This window comes from Muntiacus reevesi, chromosome 3 (assembly GCF_963930625.1).
Source record: "Muntiacus reevesi chromosome 3, mMunRee1.1, whole genome shotgun sequence".
Lineage (NCBI taxonomy): Eukaryota > Metazoa > Chordata > Mammalia > Artiodactyla > Cervidae > Muntiacus > Muntiacus reevesi.
The window spans coordinates 182,265,082-182,287,904 of NC_089251.1; the positions used below are offsets into that span (position 1 = coordinate 182,265,082).

The 22,823-nt window shown below is 38.3% G+C and overlaps 1 protein-coding gene across 3 annotated transcripts in view; it reads right to left on the reverse strand.

Annotated features, from left to right (window-relative positions):
• The window catches only part of ECT2L (epithelial cell transforming 2 like), an 81,808-nt gene that overhangs the window by 43,336 nt on the left and 15,649 nt on the right, over positions 1–22,823 (reverse strand). For all 3 annotated transcript variants that reach the window (XM_065931260.1, XM_065931261.1, XM_065931262.1), the window contains exons 4-6: positions 4,955–5,117; positions 1,351–1,603; positions 386–554 (exon numbers count right to left, since the gene is read on the reverse strand). In XM_065931260.1, coding sequence (XP_065787332.1) covers positions 386–554; positions 1,351–1,603; positions 4,955–5,117 — 585 coding nt within the window. The remainder of the gene's footprint in view (positions 1–385; positions 555–1,350; positions 1,604–4,954; positions 5,118–22,823) is intronic.

Genomic DNA, 22,823 nt, shown 5'->3' on the forward strand with positions numbered 1-22,823 from the left:
AAAAACCACTACAATATTGCAATTAGTCTCCAACTAATAAAAATAAATGGAAAAAAAATTCTGGAAAGATGTTATTTTTGCTCAATAACTTTATACAGAAAAACTGCTACATCCACAATATAGCTTCTTTGCAGAGTTTAGAATATTTGAAATGTAAATTTTGAATGTTACATATTTACTTCAGAAAGCATGTTCAAGACCACTGTTATTGAAGATTAGGGAACTATTTCTATTGCTATTTTATAGGATAAGAGTGATTTAATTATAGAAGACCCAAAAAAAAAAAAATTATACAAGACCACCGCATGTTAGCTAAATTATTCTAGAATGAGTTCTTGGTATCATGGGAAGGTGCTGAACCTTCAACAGATGAAGGTTTGCTTACCGCTTGGGCAAAGATTCTAAAGATGACAAAACAAGCTGTTTCTCCAAAGTTTCATGTAATCTCACTCGATCCCTCACAGTCTGGGAGAGACGTGGTTGGCATTTGGATCTGAACAATCTAGAGCAGTGTGTTCCACTCACCCAAGGGGGTCGAACTTTGAACAACTCCTCTGAAAAACAAACAGCAGCAGGCTTGGCTGTTTACTTCAAGCTTCTCCCAGCCAAGTCTACACAGATAAAGCCATCAAAATTGAAGCTGTACCAGGGCAGTATTCCAGATGGCAGTAATTACAGCCATTTACAGACTCTCTTTGGTTCTCTTATCCTCTCTGCTCTGTAGCTGCAAGTTACCAGTCACTTCAGGTCAAGAAACAAAGCTCAGAGAATAAGCAACTCTTTTCTCATAGAAACCAAGTTCATCAATTTGTAGGCTTCACATCATTTTTGCCTCTCTTCTTGGCTTCAAGTAAATTTCCCATTTGTTACAGTCTCACAGAGGGTGAGTCAGTGAAAAAGCAAGATGGGAGAACTCAGATCAGGTTTGCTGATTACACACGTGCAGATCAGAGGGCTTAGCTGAGAGCATGTCTCATCCCGGCTCCCTTTCCACCTTAAAAAAAATGTCATTCTTCTTGCTTCCATTTCCATTTTCCCTATGTTGTCACCAATACTAATTCTTCTGAATTGTCCTGAATGTATTTGCTTTTGCTGTGTTTGTGCTGCTCTCTCCTTACCTTTAGTCTCACGGAGGCACTGGCATTTAACCTTACGTATTTCATTGGAAATCTTTTTGTTTTTCTTAGTTAATAGTGAAGAACAAAGAGTTTTCCCTGACATACTTTAAAGAATGCCACCTATAGGCTATTTTGAGAAGACGGTGCTATCCTCTTCTGTGGGAATTTGTATGTAAATCCATTGGTTTCTACAATACGCGGCTAAGATATAAAGTTGTAAAATACCACTCACTCTTACGTAGTGCAATTTTCTCCCAAACTATTTTCCTTAGGCACTTTTCTCTTTGCCTCTCCTGTAGCTCTTCCTCTTCTGTTTTGGGTTCATTCAGAGTCCCATAAACAGCAGCGGCTTCCCTAGGGGTTAGCCAATCTAAACTGGACACACAAGCAATGTAATGGTGTTTCCAAGCACCGTACTCATTATCAGTTGGCGTATAGGGCAGAAACCATCCAAACTTAATGCATTTGGGCATCCATAAGCAATCCTTCAGAAAAAGAAATGAGAAAGATGAGTTGCAAGGACCGTTTCCTAGTAATAATCTTTTTAGGCACATAGATAATTTTTTCTTATTACATTGAGATTTTTAATGCAGTTGACTTGCCATCTAAACTTGATTCCGAGAAATAAGATGCATACCTTACTCCATAGGAAAAATGTTATTTGATGAACATGTATGTTTTATATGAATATATGTATTAGTCCTCTTTGTATACTTATTCAATGCTCCCATAGCGTATGCACCAGATTCTGAGAATTCTGCTTCTAACCTTTGCATTGGGAACAACTTTGACCCATATAATAATGCCAATATGCAACCAGTTTTGAGATATGAAAACAGCAAATTTCATGTGGTTTCATCTAATCAAAATCTATACAAAAAACTGTAAAACAATTACTTAAGGTACCAATTCAATGAGGACTTGTATAACTAATGCCTTAGAGGAGGGAGACCCAGAAAAGTAATATCCTGATTCTGTCTCAACTTTTCACTTCCAGACACCTGACAGTTCCAAAGCAAAACTAAGGCTGAGGAGCAGAGCAGGACGTTTTGACTGAAAGACTTAGAAGGTGTTAAGAACTATAAGGATTCTTGCAGGGAAGAGAGGAAAGATTCAGAGCCCACAAAGGGGAATAGCCTTGGTAATGATCCTGGCTTTTAGCTGAGATCCTTTTCAGTAAGGATGACAAAGAATTAGGTTGAAACTAGCTTTGAAATATTTCATTCTCTGATTGGATTTAAATAAGCTATTCCTAGCCTAACCAAATGCCAGAAGCAAGTTCTCTCTGGAGGAAGATAACATCATCTGGAGACTCAAATTATTGCATCAATTTTTTTATATGAAATATTTGGCACTCAACCAAAAATAGCAGGCACACAAAAAAAGACAAGAATTGTTTGTTTCTTCTTTTGTTTTTTACTAAATAGAGACCCTCAGGAGATCCAAAAGTTGTAATTATCAGGCACGAACTTAAAAAAAACTTGTAGTTAATATACTTAGGAAATTAAATGGCTGGGTGGAAAATTTTGGCAAAGTAATCAGACCAACACTCTAAAACTGAAAAATATAATAACAAATTTAGAACTCAAGGGACAAGTTTCAGAGCAAATTAGAATCCAGCTAAAGAGATAATTAGTATACTGAAAGCTAGGCCAGAAGAAAAATCCAGACTGAAACACTGAAAGCCAGAACAATGGAAAAGACACATAAAAGAATATGAACCTTGTGGGACATGGTGGATCAATGTAATAAATCAAAACCCAGAGGAAAAAACAAAAAGTGGAGCAAAAACAATATATGAAGAGACAGAATCTGAAAGCTTTGCAAAGTTTATAAAAGACATAAAACCCCCAATTTATGAATCAGTGCAAAATGCAAAACAGGATAAACACACACACACACACACACACACACACACACACACACACACACACACACACACACACACACACACACACACACACACACACACACACACACACACACACACACACACACACACACACACACACACACACACACACACACACACACACCCTGGGCATGTTGCTCAGTCACTAAGTCGTGTCTGACTCTTTGCGACCCCATGGACTGTGGCCTACCAGACTCCTCTATCCATAGGATTTCCCAGGCAAGAATACTGGAGTGGGTTGTCCTTTCCTCCCCCAGGGGATCTTACTTGCAGAAAACCAAAGGCAGAGAAAAATATCCTAAAAGAAGCTAGAGCAAATAGAAACATTACCTTTCAAGGACCAACAATAAAACTCCCTACTTTTCAAGAAATTATGAAAGCCAGAGAACAATGGAACATTTTCAAAGTTCTAATAAAAAATTAATTGCCAACCTAGAGTTCAAATTCCCAGTGAAAATATCCTTCAAATTTGAAGGTGAAGTAAAGACATTTTCAGACAAAAACTAAGAGAATCTGTCAGTAGTAAGCTGTACTAAAAGAAATATTAAAGAGAATTCAGAAAAAATTGAACCCTGTAGGGAAATCAGAGATGCAGAAAGGTATGAAGTATAACAGAAAAAGTTTACCTGTAAATAAATATTGACTATGTATTAAACAATTGTAATAAATATTCATGAGGTATACATATATTTTAAATACAAAAGAGATATTATAAATTATTTTTATGTTTGTTATTATATATTTACATATATATTTTAATGTATGTGTATTTTATATGTGTGTATGTGTAAAATTAAGATGTTTGAGAACAAAAGCATAGAAACTGAACAGGGAAGCAAATGGAGTTAGAGTTCTATGCTCCTTTCATTATCTCAGAGGTAGTAAATAACCCTAGGATAAGTGCTGTAATTTCTATGGTAGCCATGAAAGAACTGCTAAAGAATTTAAAACTAATCTAAGAAATATTTAAGTTAATCCTAAAAGAAGACAAAAAAACAAAATATAAAATAGTAAATAAAAATAGTAAAATGGCGGACTTCCGTGCAAATGTATCAGTATTTACATAAACGTGAACAGACTAAATGACTCCAGGTAAAAGTCAAAGATTGTCAAGTGGTAAAAGAAAACCACTACCATAATTTGTTTATAAGGATGTTTCTTAAGTGTAAGGACAGAGAAAGGTTGAAAGTAAAAAAAGAGGAAACACTATACCATGGGAACACTAAACCTGGATTCACAAATGCTATAAATCCAGGGCTCACAGTTGGCTTTTCATGTGGCCCCTCCATGGACAGCCAGGTATTCTGTGAGATCAGAATCTCAACGTAAGTCCATCCTGGAAAGTTTGTATAAGTTAAAGGAGTAAATTATTGATTTGTATTTAAAGTATGCCAACTATTACATTTCATTAAGTCTTTTAAAAGTAAAGAGATAAACATCCCAGAGACAGAATTAATGGCAGCAGATGTAGAAGATCTAGTTTTATATTCTTCAACAGAGGTTAGCCAAAGAGGGAGCAGTTAAAGTTGTGGTTATAGAGCAATTTTTAAGGTGAGTTATCATGACTAAAACAATATCATTTAAAACCAAATCTTAAATAAATTTTCACAAAATATTGGACTTCTTAACCAAGATAAATTATTTCCTAAATAACTAAATTGAGTATTTAAAGATTATCAGAATTATATGAATTATTAGAATAGTGTATATCCCCTGACTTATAAAATAAATTACTGTATTTAATTCCCCCATTAAATACAATTCCCCATTTAAAAAATTCCCTATTTTCTCCTCTTAAGGATAAATTAATTATGGTTCAGACACCCTCAGTTATTATTTTCAGGGAAAGGAGCTACCCTCATTGCCTCATCACAGATAACAGTTGCATCTGAGCCCTATTCCTAGGAAGTGACAAATGGTAAACCTGCTCAGTTAAAAATTTCCAGGGCCAGCTGACTTGTGCAGCAGCACACAAATCTTTTGGATTCAGAAAGGAAAAGATGTATAGAGAGATGAAGCGTGGTAACACTGTAGAGAAATCCACTCTGGCCACTTGCATCCTTTCTGAAAACCAGTCTTGGATAACCCTAAAAAGAAAAATACAGAAATTTAGTTGAGAACACTAATATTTAAAATTGATTAAAAATCCAGTATAAATATTGGTCACTATTCTTTCTCTAATGTTCTACCTTTAAAAAAATTAAGTCCTAAGTAACATATGGCTAGATTTTTAAGAATACTGTATCCACATTCAATGATCCATTCTAAAGAGGAAAATGAGTTATCAATACAAAATTATATATTATCAATATCAATCAATATCTAAAATTCACAGGGGAAAAAAATTCTGAAGTAAACATGGTTGTATACAATGTAAATCTGGGGTTTTTATTTACCCAAATTCAATAAATAAACAAGTCCTGTCAGCTCTACAAATAGATATCCCCCAAAATATATGCCCCAATACAGCCACTTCTCTCAACCCCCACAGCCACCACCACCTCTCTCCTGGGCGAGTGCAGTCACCTCCTGATTGCCTCACAGCTTTCACTCCAGTCTTCCTGGAGCCCGTTTTCCACACAGTAGCCCAAGTGGTTTTTAAAAATATAAATTAGATAGTATCACTCATGCAAGTGAAAGTCTGCAGTGATTTCCCAATGCAATTAGAATAAAAACCTACAGCTCCATCACACTTCATTGTGAAATAGTAAATGTCTTCCTCTTGACAAAGCAAGATTGTCTACACTCACTACTATAACATGGGATAGAGATACTAGCCAGTTCAATAAGGGAAGAAAATAATAAAAGATATATGTATTGGAGAGAGAGTAGTAAACTGTTTCAATTCATGCACCACGTATGTAGAATCTATAAAACTATTTAAATTGTTTAACTTATTAGTGAAAAATTGTTGATAATTTTATATTTTTTAGATGTTCATAGAATCTATAGCAACATCCAATTTTATATGCCTGATATTACTAATTCACATTTTCTCTCTCTGTTTTCCTTGATTACTCTTCCCTAGGAGTTCATCAATTTTGTTACTATTTATAACAAACCAGTTTTTGTTTTCATAGTTTTTCTCTATTGTTTGTTCAGTTTCTATTATATTGATTTCCATTCTTCATAAATTCTCTCCTTCTACTTACTTTGGGTATAGTTTGCTATATTCTGTGCCCTCCCCCCTTCTTAAGGTGGAAATTTAGATTGTTAATTTTAAATTTTTTTTTCTTTAACAAAAATATTTACATTATATTATCCCTCTAAGTTGTACTGCAGTCCACTTTAGCCATGTCATATTTTCATTGTCATTCAACTTGAAATATTTTCTAATTTCTCTTGTGATTTTTATTTGATCATAGGTTATTTATAAGTGATGTTAATCTCTAAATATTTGGGGATTTTCTAGGTATCTTATTTTTATCAATTCCCAAATTTATTGCATTGTTGTTAAAGAATATACTTAATAAGATTTCAAGAATTTGAAATGTTTGAATCTTAGTTTGTGGACCAGGAAATAATGCATCTTGATAAATGTTACTTTTCCCATAAAAATAACATATATTTGGAAATTGGTGTGTCTAGTTTTCTATAAATGTTAGTTCTAGGAGAATGAGAAGATTGCTCAGGTCTTCTATATTCAAACTAATTTCCTTTTCTTTGGTTCTATTCTGTCAGTTTTTGTTTCATGTAATTTCAAACTCTGTTATTTGGTACATAAACATTTATAATTGTTGTGACTTCTTGATGAAATTGTTACTTTTCTCACTATAAAATGCCCATATTTATCTCTCTGGTAACATTCCTTGTCTTGAAGTCCATTTTGTCTGATATTAATGTTGCCATCCTACTTTTATATGTTTACTATTTGCATAATGTATAATATATTTTCCTATTCTTATACTTGGAGAAGGAAATGGCAACCCACTCTAGTATTCTTGCCTAGAGAATCCTGTGGATGGAGAAGCCTGGTGAGCTGCTGTCTATAGGGTCGCAAAGAGTCAGACACGACTCAAGTGACTTAACGTGCATGCATGCATTGGAGAAGGAAATGGTAGCCCACTCCAGTATTCTTGCCTGGAGAATCCCAGGGTTGGAGGAGCCTGGTGGGCTGCCATCTATGGGGTCACGCAGAGTTGGACACGACTGAAGTGACTTAGTAGCAGCAGCAGCATTCTTATACTTTACCAATAAGTGCCTTTATATTTAAAATGTAGGGAATTCTCTGGTGGTCCAGTGGTTAGGGCTCCATGCTTCCACTACAAGGGGCACAAGTTTGATCCCTGGTTGGGGTTGGCAAAAAAAAAAAAAAAGTCATATTTAAAAGTGTCCGTTGTAGTCAATATACAGTGAGATTATCTTTTTGCTCACTTGCCAAACCTTGTCTTTATTTGATGGTTTAGTCTGCTTATATTTAATTTAATTATTGTTATATGCCCTGTTGCTAAGTCATGTCCAACTCTTGTGACTCCATGGAGTATAGCCCACCAGGCTCCTCTGTCCATGGGATTTCCCAGGCAAGAATATTATAGTGGGTTGTCATTTCCTTCTCTAGGGAATTATTGTTATTGTTGCTGTGTTGTTCAGTTGCTAAGTCACGTCTGACTCTTTGAAACCCCATGGACTGCAGCACACCAGGCTTCCTTGTCCTTCACTATCTCCTGGAGTTTGCTCAAATTCATGTCCATTGCGTTGGTGATGCTATTCAATCATCCTCTGCCACCCCCCTTCTCCTTTGTCTTTCAACCTTTCCCAACATCATGGTCTTTTCCAGTGAGTCAGCACTTCACATCAGGTGGCCAAAGTATTGGAGCTTCAGCTTCAACATCAGTCCTTCTATGAATGTCCTATGAACATTCAGAGATGATTTCCTTTAGGATTGATTGGTGACAGTTGAACCCAAATCTCAATTTTGTTATTTGTTGTTTGGTTGTCCCATCTGTTTTATGAAACTTTATTCCTCTTCTCTTGCCTTGATTTGAATTAATAATCATTTTCTGTATTTCATTTTAATACCTTTATTTGTTTTTTAGGGTATCTTGGCACTACTTTTTAAAGTTGTTTCTAGGAAGTATGATATGCATCTTTAACTTTTCATAGTCTACATAAAGCTAATATTTATGTAAAATTAAAGTCCAGTGCAATGATATAATTCTCACTATCCTTTGTGCATTTGTTGTCATCTCTCTACTGCATCTACTTATGTTATAAACCCCACAATACATTGTTTTGCTTTAGTCATATATCTTTAAAATAACTTTAAAATTTTATATTTTCTCCCACATTTATCATTTCCTGTGCTCTTCATTCCTGCTTTTAGATCCAAGTTTCCATCTGGTATCAATTTCCTTAGCCTGAAGAACTTCCTTTAACATTTCTTTATTGCAGGTCTTCTGACAACAAATTTTGTCAGTTTCCTTTTATTTGAAATTTTCTTTATCTTACATTAATATTTTTAATACTATTATGACTCCAGTAATTAAATAATTATCATCCTGTACCCAACCTGGTTTCTGCCATATCCCATTCTTCATCTTCCTCAATCATCCCCATATTATTTTAAAACAAATCCAAGACGTTATATAATTTCATCCATAAATATTTCAGTGTTTATCACTAAAAAAGAAAAATTAAGCATAAACTATATCATGTTAATACATTCAACAAAAACTTCTTAATATGACATCTACAAAGAAAACTTCTAAAATACAATATCCTACAAGAAAACTTCTTATATGCATGCTACCTAAGCACAGATAGATCTTGAAGGAATACAGAGTCCAAGACCCTACTAAAGTGATCATCTTAGAGGCCCTCTTAGGCCAAAAAACATTTCATGGTTCATGAAGAATGTACTGCTGGCCCTGCAGCTAACAATTACACACACAAAAAAGACACTTAATACCTGATGGTTCTCTTTACATTAGCAATAAACATCTGCTACAGTTCCAAGCCTCCGGGTAGCAATCCAGGTATCAGTAAATTAAGCTTTTCTCTGAAACTCCCTGATTTCCTCCAAACTCTGCAGATTCACTGACATTTTGTGACTAATCTTAACAGCTAATTGAAAACTTTGGTATAAGAACCTACCAGAACTCATTTACCTAACGCCACTGGGACTTCAAGACTTTTTCTCACAAAGTGGCTACTGCTGCCCTATTACTGAGTCCTAATGGATGCAGATTAACTCACTGAAAGAACAGTGATGACTCTGAGCAGATTTCATCCTTCAGTGGGTCTTCTCTGACCTAAATTTCCATAGAGTGGGCCAAGCCTCAGAAAGTTTCAATGCAAAATGAAAATGGTACCTCCAGTGAGGGACAAAAAAGACTTTAGTTACCCTCACCAACAGATTGTTTAATATCCATTAGACCCAGAGACAGTTTTGGCCTTGAAATAACAAACTTTTGGCTTAACTGGAGCCTCATTTCAAGTCCTGGGAGAAAGAAATGCTCTACCTTGCAATAGAACACCATTTCATACATATAGAAGAAATTAAGAAATGAGAAAATCAGCTATCACAGTAATAAGTACTTCAGATTAGAATCAACAACATATGCTAAAGACTAGTGGGTAAAAGTTTGATGAGAAAAAATACTTGCATAAATATTTTTAATTAGTTTAAAACTAATCACTCAAATCCTTTTTAATTATTAATAAATATAAAATACTTTATAAGTGATAAAGTCAAGGTCATTAACAATGGGACAACCTGATATACTATACCCCCAGTATGATCCACTGAGAAGAACACAGCATCAAGTCTGTGTTATTCCTGCCAAGAATGTATGACCTCAAAGTAATCTTGAGGAAATATCAGTCAACCACAAATTGAAGGTCATTCAACAAAGTACCAGCTCTATGCTCTTCAAGTGTCAAGTAAGAAAAGACAAGGAAACACTGAGGAATTTTGCCACATTGAAGAGACTTGAAACTAAATACAACATATGACCTTGGTTGGATTTTGGACTGAGAAGGAAAGAATGATTGTAAAAAATATTGTTGAACAATCAGGAATATTGAATGGCATCGGTGCATTGGATACTAGTGTTGAATTGATGATTTCCTGACATTGGAGGATGTACTGTGATTTTTCAGCAGAGTGCACTTGATTTTTAAGAAACATACTGAAATGCTTAGGGTTAGTGGGGCGTTAAGTCTACATCTCACTCTCAAATAATCAGAATAATAAAGAAAAAATGGTAAAATGTTAACAATCAAGGAATCCAGGTAAAAAGTTTAAAGAAACTATTTGCATTAGCTTTGCACCTTTTCTCTGTAAGTTAAACAATTATGTAAAAGTTGTTTTTTTTTTAAGAAGCAATTATTTGCTTCAGTTCCAAGGTTTAATGATTGCCTATTATTTTTGTGTGTTCTACTCCCCTGACTTTATGTCACTGCTTTTTCTTGATCCCTGTCCATGCAGCTTTATCATAACTGGAGATAGAACAGAGTGGTTTAAAATGAACCTGCAGTCTGGAAAGGATGGGGATTGGGGGTAAGCAGGAGGGCAAAGGATGGAGTTCTGCATGTCCTGGCAGCACAGAGTATCCACAGACAGTGTCTCATAGGGATCTTCTCAGTAGTGACAGTGATTAACATTCAAACTGAACGAGACTTGTGACAACAACAAGGACAGTTAATCCCAGTGGATTCATGACCTTAACGCCTCACTGTCTGAGGTAGCCTTCACAATCATTCCATGGGCCCTTGAGAGACAATTTGCTCTCATTTGGAATTCTAAAATAGATCAATAAAATAAGTGCAAAACAGGAGTTTTAAGCCTCCTTTTCAAAGTCTGAGTCTCTTCAGAGTCTTTGTTCCCATCCACTTTAGCATCTGCTGTTCCATCTCAGTAAAGTAAAGGAGAATCAAGTCTGAGTTGCTTTTTAAAGTAAACCTTAATTACACATGTTTAATGTTTGTTCCTAGTCTGCATTGCTACAAGGAAACATTCAAGTATAATGAATCTTAAGCATGAAGGAAAGAAAATGCGTCAGTCACGTTAAAAAAAACAATCAGTGCATGAGGAGCAGAGAAATAGGGTGGTTTGCAGTAATGACACTGTGGCTCATTGCATTTTAGTTAATGTCGCAAAGTAAGAAATCCGTGAAGAGAAATAACAACATGTGAGGAGACAATGAACAAAATGTGCTTTGCTCATTTGCTGTGACAGGGTTCGCTTCATTTAAATAATGCATGATAATGCCTCACAGTGTGCTGTTCAGTGCACAATGCGTGCTTTGCAAAAATAACCAGGCTTAGTAATACGGAACTTGAACCTAATTCTCTGTTCTAGAATTTCTGATAAGACGTAGAAAGAAGCTGCCACAATCATGATGAAGCGGCATGATGAAGCGAGGGCAGGTTGGTGAGGTGGTCTGGAGAGGCCTGAGCAGACTTGGCAGGGCTCCTGGCCTTCTAGTGGTTTACGCAGAGTCTCCTTGTCTTATCTAGCAGCTTCACACATGCTTGGTGAGGTGGTAAGGGTCTGTGCTAGGTGGATTTTCACAGGGAGGCGAGTGCCACACAGAATAACCATTGGGTCTGGGGTGGACAGAAAACGGAGAACCATGTGCTGAGGTCTCCAGTGAGAAAAGAGCAAACCTAGGTGTGGGTACGGCAATAAGGAGGCTGACTGAAGAATTTTTTAAGATTTTAAAATAATTGGTATATGCACATTCACAAATAGTTAAATGGATACATAAAAGCATAAAAAATAGAAGAAAGTCACATTTAAGTGGTGCAATTATGGGTGATTATGGGTGATTATTTTTCTCTTTTTGCTTATTCACATTTTCTAGTGCATCTACAAAGGCCTGATTTTATAGAACTATTCAACAGACAGAGAAGGCCCATGGCTTTCACACAAGTGGTCCTCTCCAGATGGAACACTCATTCTCCAAGTCTTGGCTTGTCTATCTCTAAACATCCTTCAGATTCCAGCTGAAGTGTCAAATCCCCAGGGAAGGCTTCCCTGAGCCCCTTCACTAGGTGAGATCCCAGTTACTTTTCCTTTGTCACTTAGCACAACGGTAGTTATTTCCTTGATATTGATTGTATTGGCCAAACCTGCCTAGGGTTATGGAAAATAAAGGATAATGCATGTACTTGGACTTGATATCACTATGTGAGTGCAGGATGACTTTCCTTGTGTGATTCTTATTATTATATGACTTGTGACCAATGAAGCAAAATAAGGTTCTGAGGCAGGCGCACGAATTTTCTCTGGAACCAGAATGGCAGATCAAAGTCACGTGGCTTGTAAAAAGCTAGTTTTGTGACATATAGGTGACCATATAAGGCGGGTTTGGGGGGTGATATTTCTGGGGTACTGCAAGAATCCTCTCACCTTCCCAATAGGCTGACCGTTTCTGTTCCCCAAACACTTCCCCTTGTGAGGCTACCGTTTGCTCACTGAGCTCTGCCTACTTAATTCCATCTCATACTTAATTCCATCTCATATTCTTTGCCAAAACCTGTATCCTTTACACTTGATGTGCACTATAGTGTAAGCTAAGCCTATTTTTGTGTTTCTTTTCTAGCTAGCCCTCAAATCTTTTTAGTCTTTTTTTTTTTTTAACTCATTCACCATTTAAAGTCTTTCTCTTCTACAGGACTAGAAGCCTCATAACAAAATAAAAAGGCCTAGTGGCAGTCTCATTGGCTGCTCTGTCCCCAACACCTGATATGGCACTTGTAGCTTAGCAGGGGAGTAAATAAATATGTTTAAATTAGAAATAGAGGGTGAAAAAAAGGTGAAAAACAAGGAAGACAAAGTCGCTGCTTGTGTTAATTTCCTTTTCATTATAACAGGTTACCACCAACTTGGTGGCTTAAAGCAGTACACGTGTCCTTTTGGAGTTCTGAGATCCCAAGTCTTAAATCAGGGTCACTGGGCTACAGACAAGGTTTTGGCACGACTGGTTTATTTCTGGAAACTCTAAGGGGAGGTTTGTTTCCTTGTCTTTTTCAGGTTCTAGTAGCTGCCTGTTTTCCTTGACTCATATCCCCTTTCTCTACCTTCAAAGCCAGCAGCATGAGATCTTCAAATCGCTCCATCTCTTCCATCATCACATCATATTCTCTTCTGATTATGATGTCTCTTGAACCCATTACAAGGACCACTGAGATTATGTTGAGCCCCAATAATGCAGGATAATCTCCCCATCATAAATCCTTAATCCCATCTGTAAAGTCTTTTTTCCATACAAGATAACATTTTTAGGTTTCAGGGATTAGGGCCTGGACATATTTTGAGACATTTATCCAGTCTACCACAGTGCTCTAGCTTCTAAGACATGCAAAATACTTGCAAATATTTCCAGGGGTGCTATTTTGTATTATCAAATATCCAGTGAGACTCATGGACATTCTTCTTTTACCATTTTAGGACAAGTGTTAGTCTACTAAAATATTCACTTCAGAGGGTAGGAGTCTTTTACACTCTGTTTAGTGTTGAATCTCATGTACCCAGAACTATGCTTGTTATACAGTAGAGCCTTGGTAAAGATTCATTGAATGCTCGAAGAATAGACTTTATCTGCTGACTTGGATGGTAAAGAATCTGCCTGTAATGTGGGTAGACCAAGGTTCAATCCCTGGTTCCAGAAGACCCCCTGGAGAAGGGAATGGCATTCCAGTATTCTTGCCTGGAGAATCCCATGGACAGAAAAACCTGGGGGGCTCCAGTCCATGGGGCTCACAAAGAGTTGGACACAACTGAGCAACTAACACTTTCACTTCACTTTCACTTTTGGCATCTATCATTTATTTCCTCTTCTTTAGATAACCTCAATTCCTATTTGGTGATCCATATGGTTCTACAGAAGCTGACTCCAAAAATCACACGGTAAAGGCTAATTCATGTGGATCAATCCCATGGCCACAGCCACTGGCAGAGATGGGCATGGGCCCAAACTAATCCAATCAGAATGAAACCAAAATAAGAATTTTTCTCTTCTGGACACAACTGAGGAACCATAATAGTTGAAGCCATGACCATCAAAGGTAGAGCAGAGGGGCAGAAAAAAACACATCATTGGTTTTATTACTGAACCTCTGTATCAAGCTTCAACTGCAGCCAAACCTACGTCTGAGTTTTCCAATTACATGAGAGTAAAATATTTCTTTTATTATTTGTGTCAAGTTGAAAGTTCAGTTCAGTTCAGTTGCTCAGTTGTGTCCGACTCTTTGTGACCCCATGAATCGCAGCACGCCAGGCCTCCATGTCCATCACAAACTCCGGAGTTTACTCAAACCCATGCCATCGAGTTGGTGATGCCATCCAGCCATCTCATCCTCTGTCGTCCCCTTCTCCAATCCCTCCCAGCATCAGGGTCTTTTCCAATGAGTCAGCTCTTTGCATGAGGTGGGCAAAGTATTGGAGTTTCAGCTTCAGCATCAGTCCTTCCAATGAACACCCAGGACTTGTCTCCTTCAGGATGGACTGGTTGGATCTCCTTGCAGTCCAAGGGACTCTCAAGAGTCTTCTCCAACACCACAGTTGGAAGTTACTTACAGTGAAATATTCTAAAACTACTAAGAAGTATCAGATATGAAAGGTGAAAAACCTACAGAAACTGAACAAAAAATTTTGCTTTGTTAATTGATAATAGAAAAGACAGGACACTCATGGTTTGTATCCCTGCCTTCAAGAAGGAATAGATGAAGAGGTGGAAGAAGGCTTGGGGCCTTCAGGTCACCCAGTTCAGTTCAGTTGCTCAGTCGTGTCTGACTCTCTGCGACCTATGGACTGCAGCACGCCAGGCTTCCCTCTCCACCACCACCTCCCGGAGCTTGCTTAAACTCACTCCATTGAGTCAATGATGCCATCCAACCATCTCATCCTGTTGTCCCCTTCTCCTCCTTCCTTCAGTCTTTCCCAGCATCGGGGTCTTTTCCATTGAGTTGGCTCTTCACAACAGGTGGTCAAAGTTTTGAAGCTTCAGCTTCAGCATCAGTCCTTCCAATGAATATTCAGGACTGATTTCCTTTAGGATTGACTGGTTTGATCCCAGGCCTTGTGTTATACACTTGACTGTAGATCAAATCATCTTGGGAACTTAGTAAAAACAGCTTCCCAGCCCCACCCCAGGTATGTTGAGCCAAAATGTCTATGGGTGAGGCTCACGGTTCATTTTTAACAAGTTCCAAGTGAGTCTAATGGGGTCACCCTCCTCAATGTTGGTGAACTAGACTTCCTGTTGGTAGAAGAGGCAGCCTAGCAGATATTGATGCTGATGCCAATCAGGTACAAAGTATTGAATACATGCATGATGTCCTTAGAAGAATGTATAATCCTGTTTGAAGCCCTGAATTAAATATTTAAACTTGGCAGGAAGGTCTGACAAGCTCTCTCCTATTGTGTAAAGGACATCAGTTTGACCACTAGATGCTTTTTGTTTTTCCAAATCTATCTGGTTCTTTGCTAGATCCTGGAAAGTTGATATGACAAGAGAGTGACAAGTAGATAAATGGTCTATTATGGACTACCTTAAAACCTGTTTATCTTCCTTTCTCTTTTCTTAAAGAAGGAAAATCAGGGCAGCTCCAGAGTTGGTGAATTCAAGAACTCACAGTAGTCAAGGGTCAAGATTTTCTGTATTTTCACTTTGCCTGCTTAGCATCTTGCTGTGCTCCTCAAGCTTGTTCTCTGAGGCTGTTTCCAAATGGCTGACTACGGTGAGCAGAGATTTGCACACAACAGGGATGACAGGCTATAGGGCAGACGAAGGCGTGTCCTTTCCCCAAGTTCCTTTTTAGGTTCCTTTGAGAGTGAAGAAAATTCTCCCAGAAACTTTAGCAGCCACTCTCTTGTGTTTCCTTCAGCAGAACCAAGATCTATCTGCCCTTTCCTAAACCAGACACCTCAAGGAGGAGGGAATGACCATGATTCTGTCCAACTGTGACTTACTCTTTGGGTGTCAGGGTGACCCATCACCCCTGAAGCACAGGATATCTAGGAGGGGGAAGGGCTTTGCAGGAAGATGAAGAGGAAGTGGGGAATGGTGTGGGTGGGAGGGTGTGTGATGGACACTTTCTAGCCCTTTAAACAGGAATTGATGCAAGAAGAGGAAGGATCTCCATCCAGCTGCCCAAGTGCCCGATCTACCCAATCTTTATAGTTGCCTGTTTTTTTCCTCCCCTTCAGAGCACTTATCTCAGTCCTTTTACCCTTTACACTTGAGTTATTACATGGAATTATTTCGTAAATGGATAAAAGTGGTTTTAATATCTGGCAGTGCAACTCACTAATTTTTTTCTTTATCCTTAGATTTTCCATAGCTGTAATAGTCCATTCTCTTTTCAAGGTTAGCTTTAGAATTAATTTCTCAAAGTTCATAAGAAAATGCTCTTTGGGGATTTGTACTGGGATTGACTTGAATTGAAAGATATATGTGGAGAGAACTGGTATCTTTAAACATAGCATATCTATTTACCCAGGCTTTTTCTTCCTGTTCTTTAATACAGATTTCTAATTTCCTTCATAAAGGTCTTGTGCTTATCTCTATAGTTTTATGCAGCACACAAGGGAAGCAGAGCTGGGAGAAGGGAGACAGAAAGAGCTATGGTAACATTGTTTGAACCTTAGGATCTAGTACAGCCTATAACCTGACAAATCTTAGGTCATTAAATTTCCTTTGCTTCCTAGTCTTGTCTGAGCTCCATTTCTATTATTTGCACTTGAAAGCCTTTTGACCATGACATCAAAAGCATACATAGAGAAGGCAGGATGAAAGATTACAGGTGTTCACTGAATATTTATTATGTATGTAATAAAAACCTCCTTCTTCTGCTTCTAAGATTTTTAGCCATTTAAGTCTGATAGGCAGCCTCTTCTACTCTTTCGAAAAATTTATTTATTTTTAGCTGTGCTGGATCTTTGTGGCTGTGGGGGTTTTTCTCTAGTTGTGGCAAATGGGGCCTACTCCAGTTGCGATGCTTGGGCTTCTCATTTCAAAGGCTTCTCTTGCTGTGGAGCAAGGGCTCTAGGGCATTTTGTGGGTTTCAGAAGTTGCCGCGTGTGAGCTCAGTAGTTGCAGCTCCCGTGCTCTAGGGCACAGGATCAATAGTTGTGGTACATGGGATTAGTTGCTCCGCCACGTGTGGGATCCTCCTGGAATTGAACCCATGTCTCCTGCGTTGGCAGGCATTCCTTACCACTGGGCCACCAGGGAAGCCCCACTTCTACTCTGACTCTGCCACAACCCTCCTGAAAAGTTCTTAAAGAGATTCTTAAACACAGGATAGAGACAAATAGTCTCCTAAAACCTTGTCTCCATTTTCCAGTAAATTATCTGTGGATTTGACCCTTCCTATGCAGAAGGTAAATGATACTTGGTAGATTTGGGAAGCTAACATCATGTACTTTATAAATGAGTGGAGTATTATCAGGGCTGCTACATTTGGGAAGCTGTACAATAAACAAGTTTAGCAGGTGCCATTCACACAGATGACAGAGTGAAACAGCACCCTCTGGAGGTGTGCAATATGTAATGTGTGTTAATCACTCAGTCGGGTCCGACTCTGTGTGATGCTATGGACTGTAGCCAGCCAGGCTTCTCTGTCCATGGAATTCTCCAGGCAAGAACACCATACCTTCTCCAGCAATATGTAATACCCTTAGGTATTATTACTATGCATAATTCCTTCTGGAATCACTTTATGGAAGTCTTTAATTGATTAAAAATGAAAAGTCTTCAATGAAGCAAAGTATTAATAATATTCTATATTCTAGAACTTGTAATATCTTGAAAAAAAAGTCCTTCCTCCTAAAGAATTACCAAAGGAAAGTTTTTTCCTGATTATCTTTTTATTATCATTGTAATAGGAGTGTCTAACATATCTCCATTCATTCAAACAAGGGTTTGTTGAGTGGCTACTATGAACCTGGTATTGTTTTAAGTAATAGGAATGGAAAGAGATACCAGAGTGCAGATACCCTGCACTCATCGAGTTAACTTCTAATGGAATAGGCAGACAGTAAATAAACAAGCAAGTATTACTGTGTATAAGGAATGGCAGGTGGAGCTACATGCTGTAAAGAGAAGTGAAACATTACAAAAGGAGAAAACAGGAAGTGAGGACTTCAAGTGCAGGGGCTTTGCCTAATGTAAACCAATGACTTTCCTACCACACGCTCTTACTCTGTCCCCACCCCTACCCGGTAAAAAAGCTTTGGGTTTAGGTTTCTCCTTTCCTTTTAAACTTCAGGATTTTCTTTCTTGAGGGATTCCCTGGTAGCTCAGCTGGTAAAAAAGAAAATCCTCCACCTGCAATGCAGGAGACCCCAGTTCGATTCCTGGGTTGAGAAGATTCCCTGGAGAAGGGATAGGCTACTTACTTCAGTATTCTTGGGCTTCCCTGGTGGCTTAGCTGGTAAAGAATCTGCCTGCAGTACGGGAGACCTAGATTTGATTCCTGGGTTGGGAAGATCCTGTGGAGAAGGGAACAGTTACCCACTCCAGTATTCTGGCTTGGAGAATTCCATGGACTGTATAGGCTATATACTATATAGTTCATATTCTCCTTTCCTTTTAAACTTCAGGATTTTCTTTCTTTGTTTCATCCACCCCTAAAAGCCACCCCCAAAACAAATACTGATATTTCCTGTGGTTGTCCATAACCATTTGATCTATGTGAAAGGGTAGAAATATTGGGTTGGCCAAAAAGTTCATTTGGGTTTTCAAAACAAACTTTTTGGCCAACCCAGTATATACAGAATATGAGGCTGATGAGAGGGAAGAAGCAGGATGACCCACATTTCCAGACCTGTCTTGGATATTTAGAAAACAATGTGTCTCTGAATACTACCCCCTCCTCTCCACCAACTCCACACAGAAATATCCTCCTTTCAAATGGACAGCAGTAATTCAGCACGGTATAGTTGTTCTATATTTAAGGATAATCTAGAAGTCTGTTGTCTCTGAAAAAATTTATGCACTAGATTTCCTCAGAGATTACAATTGAAACAGACATCCTCAACTGAGTCCTCCAAGGAACTCCTTGGGTGGGGGGTGGATGGGTGTACTGAGATGAGAGTAAGAGGGGATGTTCCCTCTTAACTATACATGGGTTGGTACATTTTTCTGCCCTCCAACCCCATTTCCAGGTGACTCTGATGGAGATGAGTGACAAGAGCTAATCTTTATTTGGTTGTGATCCCCCCCCCCCCCACCTACACACACACACACTCCATCCATGTTTTGGGAATGTCGTTGTTCAGTAGCTAAGTCATGTCTGACTCTTTGTGACCCCATGAACTGCAGCACACCAGGCTTCCCTGTCCTTCACTATCTCCTGGAATTTGCTCAAACTCGTCCATTGAGTCGGTAGTACCATTCAACTATCTCATCCTCTGTCGCCCCCTTCCCCTCTTGTCCTCAATCTTTCCCAGTCTTTTCCAATGAGTCAACTCTTCAATCAGATGGCCAAAGTATTGGAACTTCAGCTTCAGCATCAGTCCTTCCAATGAATATTCAGGGTTAATTTTCTTTAGGATTGACTGGTTTGATCTCCTTGCAGTCCAAGTGACTCTCAAGTCTTGGGAATGCAGTTACATGAATCATGAATGTTGCCCCACCCACCAGGAAAAGCTACAAGCTTGAACAGCTCCAACCCCAGAAAGAAAGGTCTTTGTAGGAGGTATTACCTTTGACTGAACAGAAGCAATTTGAAACCAGTCCCACCAGTGTGACTAGGAGACCGATTCAAATGTCTCATAGGTTTCTCCAAGCATGACAGACACAAACAGCCAAGTTTCCTTCAAGGAGTCACAGGAAAGGTCAGCCTAGGCAAGAGGCAGGGGGACAACGCCACTGGAAATCATCAGACATGTGGCCAGATAAGCATAATGTATGGGAGGTTGGGGGAAATGCCATGAAAGAGTTTTGTAAAAATCATGGGGTGAAAGTTGAGCACAAAGAGGACATTTCCCAGCAGAGGTGACATTTAAGTTGAGATGAGAGGGAAAACTTGACAGAGGGAAGGTTTAAGAAGGTGAACCTTTGAAAAGTGTCATAAATATTATAAGAAAAATTCCAAACTCTTAACAACATGGAATATTTATTAGGACAGAAAATATTAGATATATGAATATATCTCATACAGATTAAGAATAAACTTTTAATAAAAACTGTGACAACATATTTCTCAATATTGCAATAAACTATTTAAGTTTTGTAACTGCCCGAATTAAAACAAAGTTATTCAGAAATTATAAAACAAAGCATCTCAAACTTTGGCTTCTCTGTCTTGAAAACAAGGTATTACACAAAGATAACTAAGCTTACATACAAAGTGTTCAGGCATTCAAATAATGCTAAATTCTCTCATTTAGTCACAAGCTTATTCATAGTTATGGGGGAATAGGGACTAGAGGAGTAAACAAAACTCAGAGGAAACAATAGTTAAAAGTTGATTCTAGAGTTACCATTTGACTCAGCAACTCCATTTCTAGCTATACACCTAAAAGAAATAAGCATCCATAGAGAAGAAGTTATAAAGTGATATTTACAGTAGCATTATTTACAGTAGTCAAAATGTGGAAACAACCCAAATTCCATCAACTGGTGAATAAATAAAATATGGCATATCCATATTATGGAGTATTATTTCATGATAAAAATGTAAACCTTGAGAACATTACAATTTATGAAAGTAGGCAGTCATTGTATGAAAGTAGGCCACATATTGTACGAATCCATTCATATGAAAAGTTTAGAATAGGCAAATTTATAGAGAAAGAAAATAAATTAGTGGTTGTACATGGAATTGGAGGAATTGGAATTGGCTGGAATTGGAGGGGGTTAGAATGGAGAGTGATTGCTAATAGAAAGGAGGTTTCTTTTGTGGTTGATGGATATGTTCTAAACTTAGATTGTACTGGTGGTTGCCCAACTCGGGGAATGTACAAAATCCACTGAATTGTGTCCTTCTAATGGATAAGTTTTATGTATGTGGATTACATTTCAATAATGATGCTTTAAAATTTATTGCATTAACTTTAGGCTAAAAATGAAAATGAGTTGGTCTTTTATATTTACTTAAAATCAAGCATAGCTCAAATGAGATTAGACCATCCACACGTGGTATCTGCAGCTGTCTGTAAGAGAGAAGAAATGACTGGCCAAAAAAGATGGGAGGAAGTTGTGTAAGAGAGACTTCATCCAGACTGTGGGGAATGAACTGACTGATGTTCACCAACAAAACCACCACTGCAAATTAAAGATTCTGGTTTCGGGATGCCAAACTCAGAGACTAGAAATTGACATACAGCTTCCCCTGAAATCACTAGCCCAGAACATGTAATAACAGCTTCATGGGACTATGAAATACACACTCTGCAGAAACTGCTGTCCAACAAAGCAGAGAAATTTCAGTGAACCGATTAGTTCTATATCCCTGTCCTAGAGTAAGAAGAATTCAGGTACCAGACAATGGATGAAGTTTCCAGTGAAAAAATGTCAGGCCTAATGTTATTGAGCCTCAAAGTATACTACAAGATCACTAATGACCTCCAGTGGTTACAACTAAAATTGCTCACTCTGTGATGCATGAGGCTAGAACGTGATGGCTCACAAAGCAATTATGGATATAAGGGTTGGGTCTATTATTTTCTTATCTTGAAAGCTGCAAAGCTGGAGCCAAAGGAAACCTAGCCAATGACTACCATAAGAATGTCCCTTCCCCCTGATTTTTAAGCATTGATTGAAGAGCCTCTTTATCTGTGAGCTGTCTTTGCAGCCTCTTTCAACACAGTGTGTTAATGGGAGAAGATGGCCGTCTCCCTCCAGTGACTCTTTCAGGGATAATCCATTATGGGCCCACGGATGCACAGAAAGCTGGCAGCAGAGAAGGTGAGTTCATAGGCAGAAGAGAAGAAATGGCTGATTGAAAGAAATGGGGCGGGCGGAAGGGTAAGAAAGAGTGAGAAGCAGATGCTATAAACTAAAATTAGCCAGTTTGGTCTTGCACAACTCTTAGGTACTTTTGGGTAATTACCTAAGAATTTCAAAGGTTGGCCGGTCCTCCCAGCCTCACCACTTCATGTAGTCTCCTCTGTGGGCTTGATGAAATCCCAGCTCTCTGAGCCTTGGGTGAAAGGTTCACTCAACTGAGAAATAACAGTGTTCCAGAAACAGGATTCTATTACTACCCTTGTTGCCCTAAGGCTTTCAGAGATTCCACAGGCAGACAAGGCCATATTTTGGGAGATGAATTCATCCTTATAAGCAAGCACCTACCAGCCTGGCTGGATTCTTCAACCAGGCGTGCCGGAGGGCACTCTAGAATATCTTGGTTAGTCCACATATCAGAATACCTTTAATTTCACCAAAGACGGGTCATTCCTAGCATTCATCCCTCAAGCTATGCCACAAGTCGCTCTGAGAAAAACTAATGTCTGATGTTTGATATGCTACTTAGCAATGTGTCTGGTAATAACTAAGACATTTTAACTTTTCAATACAGTGGCTAGCTAACCAACCCAAAGTGCTAACTCTTGATTAGAACACTAGCTGCCCCTGGGTGTAATTGCAGTGAACACTTTCACATGTCCCATCAGCTATGCTGGAGTATTTTAAAATAAATTACAGATATAATAGGATGTAAGGGAAACAATTAAAACCCAGGACTTACTGTTAATAAGTAATCACTGCTGTACAAGTCCTTCCCATATTTCTAACGGTTGCTGCCATTGTCACTTCTCAGATAAATGGCAACCCACTCCAGTACTCTTGCCTGGAAAATCCCAGAGATGGAGGAGCCTGGTAGGCTACAGTCCATGG